The 10,203-nt window shown below is 46.2% G+C and overlaps 1 protein-coding gene across 1 annotated transcript in view; it reads right to left on the bottom strand.

Annotated features, from left to right (window-relative positions):
• Positions 1-966: 966 nt before the first annotated feature.
• The window catches only part of LOC141122083 (uncharacterized), a 260,915-nt gene continuing 251,678 nt past the window's right edge, over positions 967-10,203 (bottom strand). Inside the window, exon 26 of the mRNA XM_073611888.1 lies at positions 967-2,329. Coding sequence (XP_073467989.1) covers positions 1,233-2,329 — 1,097 coding nt within the window. The 3' untranslated portion in view covers positions 967-1,232. The remainder of the gene's footprint in view (positions 2,330-10,203) is intronic.

Here is a 10,203-nt window from a genome sequence, read left to right as displayed (position 1 = left end):
CAAAAATATTACAAGGCGGGGTTAATCTCACGGGTGATGGAATGGTCTAAGGCAGTAAATGAAAAAAGATGGGTACAAATTGAGAAGACAATGAGGGACACACGGGGGGCTGAGTAGCATTATTTGGATCCCACCACAATATAGAGCACTGGGGGAAGATACACATATTATGACACGTAATGTACACAGAATATGGGATCTAATACACAAAGTCAATGGAAATAGAATTCACCACTAATCTCACTGAAAGAAAATAATTCTTTTTTACCTGGTAAAGGGAAATGATTTGGAGAGTGGATTAAACACGATAATGTACAATTAAAAGATATAATGACAAAAGGGGAAAATATACACATTTCAAGAATTAAAACACAAGACAGAAATGATGAGGATTAATGAATGGCGGTACCTCCAGCTGAAACATTTTGTCAGCACTCTACCTCAACCAATAAGATCGGGGGAAGATCTCAGACCTCTGGAGCGCTTGAGTTTGGTATCAAGCACAAAAAATGGGATCTGACATCTCTATAAAATCTTGCTGGCAGCGGACGGGCTGGAGGCCCCGCCATACATGAAACAATGGGAGAAAGAATTAGGAGTTAGAAGTAATAAAGTTACATTAGAAAAGATGATGAGATTAGCACACACCTCTGCAGTGGATTCCAACTAAGCGGAGATGAAGTACAAATGTCTATCAAGGTGGTATAGAACCCCGGATAAAGTAAGCAGGTATCAAACGGGGTATTTTTCCTGAAATACCTCAATAAAAATATCACAATACCACATTATGGCCACTAGATGCAGCCAAGGAAATCAGTGTATGACATAAAATACATCCAAATTTCATCACAGCCGAGTAAATGCTGCTCACATTCATTAAACTATTTTTTTTTTAAATAGACCTCTAAATGTCTGTGAAAGATTACACCACAAAATGTACTCAGCCAATGAAAGGTAATGACTCCATTTTTATTTTTCTCCTGCTATCAATGGCCAACACGGTACAACACTTCATCCATGTCTTTGGTGATCTCTGATCTCCTTATGAACTGTTTCTTACATGATGAAGATCAGCCATGGAGTATATCTGAGGTGTATAACAGGGTGTGCTTCTTCCCCACATGAGAGCTGTGATGTCCAGCAACACTCATATAGAAGACATTTCTCGCACTCAAGGCACTAATACACCTCAAGGGTTGTGTGGGATCCCTGATGTACAGGAAGACAGGACTTCAGTGAGGAACAATTCCCTCACTCAGGACAGGAATACGGCTTCTCCCCGTGTGAGATCTCTGATGTGTGGAAAGATGGGACTTCTGTTTAAAACATTTCCTGCATTCAGGACAGGAATATGGCTTCTCCCCTGTGTGAAATCTCTGATGTGTGGAAAGATGGGACTTCTGTGAAAAACATTTCCCACACTCAGGACAGGAAAACAGCTTCTCCCCCGTGTGAGATCTCTGATGGGTGTAAAGATTTACCACCTGTGAAAAACATTTCCCGCACTCAAGACAGGAATATGGCTTCTCCCCTGTGTGAGATCTCTGATGTCTGTAAAGATTAACCACTTGTGAAAAACATTTCCGGCACTCAGGACAGGAAAACGGCTTCTCCCCCGTGTGAGATCTCTGATGTGTGTAAAGAGCTGACTTCTGTGAAAAACATTTCCTGCACTCAGGACAGGAATGCGGCTTCTCCCCTGTGTGAGATCTCTGATGTTTGTCAAGACTGGACTTTACTAAAAAGCATTTCCCGCACTCAGGACAGGAAAAGGGCTTCTCCCCCGTGTGAGATCTCTGATGTGTGTCAAGATTGGACTTCACTGAAAAACATTTCCTGCACTCAGGACAGGAATACGGCTTCTCCCCTGTGTGAGATCTCTGATGTTTGTCAAGATTGCACTTTTCTGAGAAACATTTTCCGCACTCAGGACAGGAATACGGCTTTTCCCCCGTGTGTAATCTCTGATGTGTGTAAAGACTGGACTTCACTGAAAAACATTTCCCGCACTCAGGACAGGAATACGGCTTCTCCCCTGTGTGAGATCTTATATGCACATTAAGTTTGGATTTAGAAGGGAAACACTTCCCACACTCAGTACAGGAAAAGCTCTTATCTATTGGAAGAACGGCACCATCCCTCACAGTCTGAGGTTCCTCAGGATAAGAGGAATACGATGGTCCATCTACACTGTGTGGTGCCGGATGGACATTTGAGGTAGTCGGGTTTTCTCCTGGACTATACTGTGTGATGTCCTCATCTTCTACTTTACAGTCTGGAGACAAAGTGAGACAATCCTCTGAGGTTTTCCTCATCTCCCGTCCATCTACTAAAATAGACATAAAAAGATTATTACTAGACATGAGCAGATTGGTTCCCTTAAACCAGGACTCCGCCCACATCAGGCAGCTTTGTCTCTGAGGATCTTACAATTCCCCCCTCAAGGTAACTAGTAAATGGGTCCTCTGATCTCCTACCAGTTCATTTCTTTATTCATGGACCTTAGTCAGAGAGTGAGGACACAATAAGAACTGTCTTTTATAGGAGTGACAGTGATGAGGGGATTATAGGACGAGTGTCCCCTCCCCCTCTATCACTCATTGCCATCATCCCAACACAAGAAGTCCTGCACTTCCTTATTTAGTCCACGATTTAGTCATGAATAACAGCGGGGCTGAGCCCCACCAGAGGTCAGAGAGTGAGGATGGGGGGAACAACCAAGATGAAGACTGGACTGATCCTGAAGACCACCATCATTTGGGTTATTGACTCCTCCCCCATTATCACTTTCTGTTTAAGGTTCTAGAGTTGGAGGATGTTATCACATTATTATTAACATGTAAAAGTCTGTGCTCCAATCAAATCATCAGATATAAAATGTCCAGCTGGTAGGAAATGGGTGTAACAAAAGACAATATATATTATGAGTATATATAGCAGTGTGTAGAGGGGAGAGAGCAGAAGTCAGGACTATGTAATGTATACAATACATTGTATAAGATACAACAGATAGGACTATATAGTATCAGAATGATGTAATGTACAACAAAGAGTATATAGTGTAATGGTCAGGAGTATGTAATGTACAATATAAATTATACAGTGTAAGGGTCAGGACTTATATTATTGGTATTCAGTAATCAGTGGAAGATTAAATGTTTACATGAGACAAGTTGCAGAGGTCCCACACCGCTGCCTCCCATCTCCTGAGACTGCACTCAGTGACTTGGGTCTGAGACTATACAGACATATCCCTCCACCCGGCACAGCCAGCAGACAACAGAGCAAGTAATCCTGGGAGAATTGCTCTGTCAGAGATCTTGCTAGACGTCTATTTTGAAAATGAACATTTTGCTGCCAGCTGAACCCCAGAATCTCCATAAATCCAGTCTAGATACATAAATTGTGTCTGCAGCACAGAGAAGGAAGATTATCCGAGAGAAATACAGGAATACAGGATGGGGAACACAGCTCAGAAAAGTGACCAGGGGATTACAGGCTGATATCACCCAGTCCCCGCCCTACTCTGGACCAATCACCATCAGTATGGTGGAGGAATGTAATAGTGATGGACAGTTCTCACTATAAACCCATGTGCCTTTGAATTCTTAATAATTCTATGTGGTACAAAAATATCTCTCCACTCTGCATTAAGCAATATAATATTGATTTTTACAGACTTGTGGATCAAGCTTTTGATGTAGGGGACATCACGAAGGATCTCTGGGAGTTCATTAGAATGAGGCACCCTCAGGTTGCTACGTTTTATAGACTCCCAAAGATTCATAAAAACCCCAAGGACCTTACGGGACGCCCCATCGTCTCAGAGAATGGCAGTATATCTGAAAACCTCAGTAGAGTTGTAGATGCATTGATACAACTATATGTTTTTGCTCTACCTTCATTTACAAAAGACACTATTCGATTTCTGCAAAAAGTTGACCAAATGGTCCTTACAAATGAATCGATCCTGGTAGCCCTGGACATAGAAGCTTTGTATAGCTCAATCCCCAACGAGAAGAATCCGACAGTAATATCCAAGGTCCTAACATATGGGTCTCGCCATGATGGATCACTGAATATTTTTATCTTGAATTTTTATCTTTATTCAGCTTGAAATACATACTAAATCATAACTTTTTTATGTTTGTCGGCTCCCATTGCCTCCAGGTGCAGGGCGTAGCAATGGGGACTTGTTGTGCCCCATGCTATGCCAATCTGTACCTGGGGCCGTATTAAGATATGGCTGAGGTACATCGACAACGTCTTCATCGTCTGGGAGGGAACTGAGGCCATGCTTATGGAATTTTACCATTGTATCAACGTAAACAACTTTTTTTTTTTTTTTAAATCTTTTTATTGAGTATAAGACATACAAACAAATAACAACACAGCATTGGGACTAGACCCACGCAGGAGTCAGTGCCAGCCGGCCATTGGGCTGCTTCCAGCACTAATATCATACAGCTGTAGCACGTCCGAAAGAAAAGAACAAACAAACAAACCTAGTGCTGTATTGGCTCCTGCTCAATTAAAGTATTTCAGGACCAGATCTATCAGTTGAGACCCAAGGGACAATAATAGATATCAAATAAACCCATATCAGAGATTACATTACCAAAAGAATCGACCAATGTATCAGTATCACTTTCTCCCGTAGAGTGGTATTATGTACCTGTTCAATCAGTCTGCGGTTGTCGTGGAGGCCTCAGCTAACCATTTGGCTCACACTCTATTGTATGTTTTGGAGCATCCCCTATTTTGGTAGGTTTCCTTATAGAGTGGTAGTACTTTATTGACATGTGTTTTCCATAACAATATGGATGGCAGGGCACGTTTTTTCCAGCAGAGAGTGATCATTTTCCTGGCATAAAAGAGCAGGAGTCCTATGAGGGTTCTCTCTGCTATCCTGGGGGCTAATTCTTCCACTAAATCTAGAAGGCAGATCTGTGGGGTTGGGGCTATATCTGTTCCCACCACTTCTTGTATTACAGATAGTACTTGTGACCAGTAGTTTTTAATTGCTGGACAGGACCAGGACTTTGAATGGGAAATCCCACATGTCCTCCCAATCCTTGGAGTCTAGTGCCAGGATATCCTGTGTCCATCGCTGCCGGAGCTTTGACAGATCTGGAGAGAAAACTCTGAGGAGATGTGCATAAAGGACCGAAGTCAGTTTCCTGGTGCATTCATATCTTGTGACCCTCTCCAGATCGGATTGCACTATTTGCGTGTCGTTGGGTATTATTTGGCCTTTAAACGCATGAGACAGTTGCATATAGCGAAATAGATGCGAGGGAGGCAAATTGTTGTGGGACACTAGGTGATTGAAGGGGTGTATGGTGGTGCCGGTGTTGAGGTCAGATAACAGTTTAATACCACATTTGGCCCATATTTTAGGGTCTGGTAGTGAGTAGAGATGGGGTAGGGTAGGGTTGTTCCATAGGGGCGTGTGCGGGGAGACTGCATTCCGTGGGAACTTCTCAAGTCCCAGTCCCGCTCTCCAGGCCCTTAGGGTCGTGTGCATGGAGGTGGTCAAATCATATGGAGCCTTGGTACCTTGAAGGGGTAAATGTGTTAGGGCTTCCACAGAGCGGACCACCACAGCCTCCAGAACTGCAGCGGGGTTGGATGCATCCGGTACTAGCCACCAAACTGCCGTGACCAGCTGGGCTGCCAGAAAATATTTCTGGCAGTCTGGAAATGCCAGCCCTCCCTGCGACACCGGACGCATCAGTGTGGAGAGTTTAAATCTAGGGGGGTTTGGACCCCAGAGGAAGGAGGAGAAAATTTGGTTCTATTTCGTGAAAAATGAGCAAGGTATCCATTGTGGGGAATTACGAAATAGGTATGTAAATTTAGGTATGATTTTCATTTTAATTAAGTTAATGCGGCCTAATAGGGATAGAGGAAGGTTCTCCCAGGCTTTTAGTTTGACCTTGACTACTTGGACCACCGGGTCTAGGTTAAGGGGGATAAAGCTGGATGCGTCTCTCGAGACGCGTACCCCCAAGTACACCATTTCGTCCACCCATTGCATCTGCAGATCCGGCGGGGGCCAGTCTTTTTGCCTCAGGGTCAATAGCCAGCAACTGGGATTTTGTCCAGTTCACCCATAATCCTGTTACCTTGGAGAATTCAGTCAATACTTGCAGCACTCCTCTAAGAGTGGAGTCCGCGTCATTCAGAAAGAGCAGGAGGTCGTACGCATACAGAGCTACCCTCTCCTCCAGCCACGCTATTTTTAATCCTTTTATATGGGGCGAGACCCACAGTGCCTCCGCCACCGGTTCCATAGCTATTGCGAACAATGCTGGAGAGAGGGGGCAGCCCTGCCTGGTACCCCTGGACAGCGGGAAGGGGGGGAGAAACATTACCTCCCAATCTGATTGCCGCCTTCGGGGATTTGTATAAAGTTTGTAGCCAGGCAATAAAAAACCAATGGAAATCCCATCCTCCGTAGAGTTTCCCAGAGGAATGGCCATTCAATCGAATTGAATGCCTTTTCGATATCGAAAGAGGCAACCGTTCTAGCGCCCACATTGCCATGTATGGCATGTAAGTTGGTGAATAATCTGCGGACATTAATATCCATTGATCTATGTGCCATGAACCCAGTCTGATCTGTGTCTACAATAGAGGACAGAAGTGGGTTGAGTCTAACAGTAATTAGTTTAGATAAGACTTTGAAATCAATATTAAGACGTGCAATGGGCCTGTATGAGGCGCACTGTTTGGGATCTTTATTGGGCTTAGGGATTAGAATAATGTGCGCATCTGTCATAGAGGGTGGGAGCGCTGCCACCTCCAGACATCGGGTATACAGGTCTGCCAACAGGGGGGCCAGCAGATCCTCATCAGACCGATAAAATTCGACGGGTAGACCATCAGGACTCGGGGCCTTCCCAGCTGCCAGTGTGTTAATGATAGCATGTACCTCCTCCGCAGTGATAGGCCTAACCAGATGGGACCTCTCCTCATCTGAGAGCCACCCCAGAGCCAGGGGGTCCAGGAGAGGCACCATCTTGCAGGAGTCACATCCTGAGGGCGCGTGGTACTGTATGGTGTCTGATAAAAGGACTGAAACTCCTTTAGGATATCTTCTTGGGACGTAATAGATTCACCCGTGGGAGAGATCAATTCGGGGATCAGCGTTATGGGGGTGTCATGATGGGACATCATTGCCAGTAGTCTTCCATTTCTATCACCCTGCTCAAAGAATCTTTGTTTGGTGTGGAATAACTAAGCGCGTAACCTCAGTGAGATGGAGGTGGAGATCTCTCTTTGCGAACTGCAGCAGTTCGAAATTGGAAACCGAGGGGTCAGACCCGTAAGTGGCTGATGCCGCCTCAATCTTCCCTTCCAACCGCCTTGTGCTGGCTTGTTGATTTACTTTCACCGCCTTAATTGCTTACATATAGTGTCCTCAAGTGAATGCCTTGAAGGCGTCCCAAACTATGGGTGGAGAGGATGACCCTGCTTTATGTTCACAAAATTTGCGCAATGTTTGTGGAGTCTGCCCTGAAATCTCGTCATGGGAGATCCAGTGGGCCCCAAGGCACCATATGGAGCCACTGCGTTTGTCTCTGGTCCGCATAGTGATCTTGAGGGGGGAATGATCAGAAAGCCCGCTAGGTAGGTATGTTGCCTCCACTATGTCATTTAGCATAAGTTGATTTGCAAGTGCATAGTCAATTCTAGAGGAGGGGGTAACCACCTCCACACTTCAGTAACCTGGCTAAAAGTGTCCACCCCAGCAGGTCCTCAGTAGAGGACTGTGAAGGCGTGGGCCTATCAAGATCAGGGGAGAGGGTGTTATTGAAGTCTCCTAGGATTAACAATTTAGCTGGACAGTACGGGGTAATCCTCTCCAAAATAGTGTATAGCACTTCCGGTTTGAAAGGTGGTGGGATATAAACTCCTACTATGACATACCTTTGTTGCCAGGCCATCAATACCAAAATTACAAATTTGCCATGGGGGTCTGTATAAACAGCCTCAACATTACACGGGTAGGATTTATTCATCAGTATTGAGACCCCCCTGGCATATGAGGAATACGTGACATGAAAAGTTTTCTGAACCCAGGGCTTTTTTAAGGCCATTAGTTTGCCACCCGTCAAGTGGGTCTCCTGTAGGATCAGTTGTGCGTCTTGACATACTGGAACATCAGTGCCCTTTTAAATTTGGAGTTGAGGCCTCTGACATTCCAGGATATCACCGACATTGTTCCCTGATCACGTGACACCATGATCCCAGGGGAGAATTGCTAACTTCAGGGTGAATGAGTCCCAACTGAATCCCACTTGATGAGTGTATTTAGAGCCAGAGCCAACCACACATAACATAGAAAACATAGCAACCAATTTAAAACTTCCCAAGCATCAGGTGCTTATCCTACCATTTCCCATCGTCCCCCCAGAACATCACGGGGGAGGCCAGGGAGCGGCCTATACCAAAAAAAACAAAAACAATGCCTGTGAACCTGATAGTCAGGTCACAGTGCAGTCTTCATTAGCACTGAGCTGAATTTAAGCTCAACTTTTGAATAGTAAATGTCTCTTACTGGAAGCTCAAAGTTCCTTGGATCACCCCAGCTAGTGTTCAACCTCTTAAAGTAGGTGAGGGTTAGGGTATCCCAACACAGCCAGGAGGACCAGGCGATCCGGAGCAGTTGTATAGTTCCACCGGGTGGTGGAGTTCTCCAGATAGGTTGATAGCACCCAGCCCTCCGCTCTTTAGAGAAAAGAACAAAACAAACAAAAACCTGGTGGGGGGTCACGTGTAGAGGTACACATGAGGTAACTCCGGTGTTTACAGATAGTTTAGTAGGATAGAGCAAAACCAGGATGTGGAAAATCCGTACATTAGATGACTTAATGAGAAGAAACTTAACGCAAGCTGGTCAGCCAGTCGTCAGCATCCGCTGGATTGTCAAAGAAGCGGGTCGCTTCGTCATGTTGGACTCGTCAGCGGCTTGGGTAGAGCATGCCATATTTAATGTTCTTGTCTCTGAGTCATCTGCGAACATCATTGAAGGTTTTCCTCTTTCTCTGCAGATCAGCCGAAAAGTCAGGGAAAAGAAGAATAGAGGAGTTGCAATGTTTGAGTGTGGGGTGTTTGCGGGCTTCCGAGAGAATCCTGTCCCTGTCCCGATAGTTAAGGAAGCAGACCAAAAAAGGCCAGGGAGGATTTCCTGGGATGGCACGGCCCATGGGCACCCGGTGGGCCCTTTCAACTACGTATGTAGGGGGAACGTCCGTGAAGTCCAGTAGGGTTTTAAAGAACTCCTCCGCGAATACAGCAGGGTGGTCCCCTTCTTCTCCCTGAGGCAGACCCAGGACTCTAACATTATTGCGCCTCAGCCGGTTTTCGGCGTCGTCCAATTTTGCAAAAAGGGACTGTACTGTGCGCTGCAGCTCGGCAATGGAGGCGGCATGTGTAGCCGTAAGATCTTCGGTGGCTGATACTCTGGACTCGGTTTCGGTCATTCTCCCCCTTATTTTGACAAGGTCGTTCCATTTAAGATTACACTCCTCAGCGAGGTGGTCGATGCGTAGCAGCAGCGAGGTCCTACTTTGCTCGATCGCAGCAAGGATCGAGGCCGTACTGTCTTGAGGCAGAGGGGTTGATCCCTCTGCCATTGGAGCCTCACCAGGGTCCATTTCCAGGTCGGCCAGCAAGGCCCGAAGCCGCCCTACCAGTATTGGATTGGTCTGCGGGGAAGATGGCAGCAGTGGCCGGAGCGGTGCATTGGTCTTTGCGGCTTTGGAGGGCCCCTTCCCTTTTTTGGAGGAGGAGGACATTGGACAGTTCACCACGAGAGCCCTCTATATGGGATATTTATCCGTGCCCAGGTGAGCGTGCAGGAGGCAATTAGAGGGAGATCAAGCTGGCAGCAGGCGCTGAGCCCCAGTAAAGAACACGCTGGCCAGGTCAACAGTGTTTGCCAGCAGCCCCCAACTTCACCGCAGACACACAGGCAGAGACAAGGTGGTGAAGATGTGATGCTGGGGGCACTAGGGTGAATAGGGCCCAGAGCAGTATGAGAGGCAGAAGGGTGGCAGATGACAGGAGACACTAGGCCCCAGGAGTTCTCAGCCAGCTCAGGTAAGCAGTCTCTGCTGGGCAGCACACCAGGCCTTGGCAGGGGTATGGATGGATGGCAGGAGTGTGGATGGATAGCAGGGCAGGAGACAGATG

The sequence above is a fragment of the Aquarana catesbeiana genome, unplaced genomic scaffold (assembly GCF_042186555.1).
Source record: "Aquarana catesbeiana isolate 2022-GZ unplaced genomic scaffold, ASM4218655v1 unanchor239, whole genome shotgun sequence".
Classification (NCBI taxonomy): Eukaryota; Metazoa; Chordata; class Amphibia; order Anura; family Ranidae; genus Aquarana; species Aquarana catesbeiana.
Note: the sequence above shows the minus strand (reverse complement) of the source record. Positions and strands in the feature narration are given on the sequence as shown.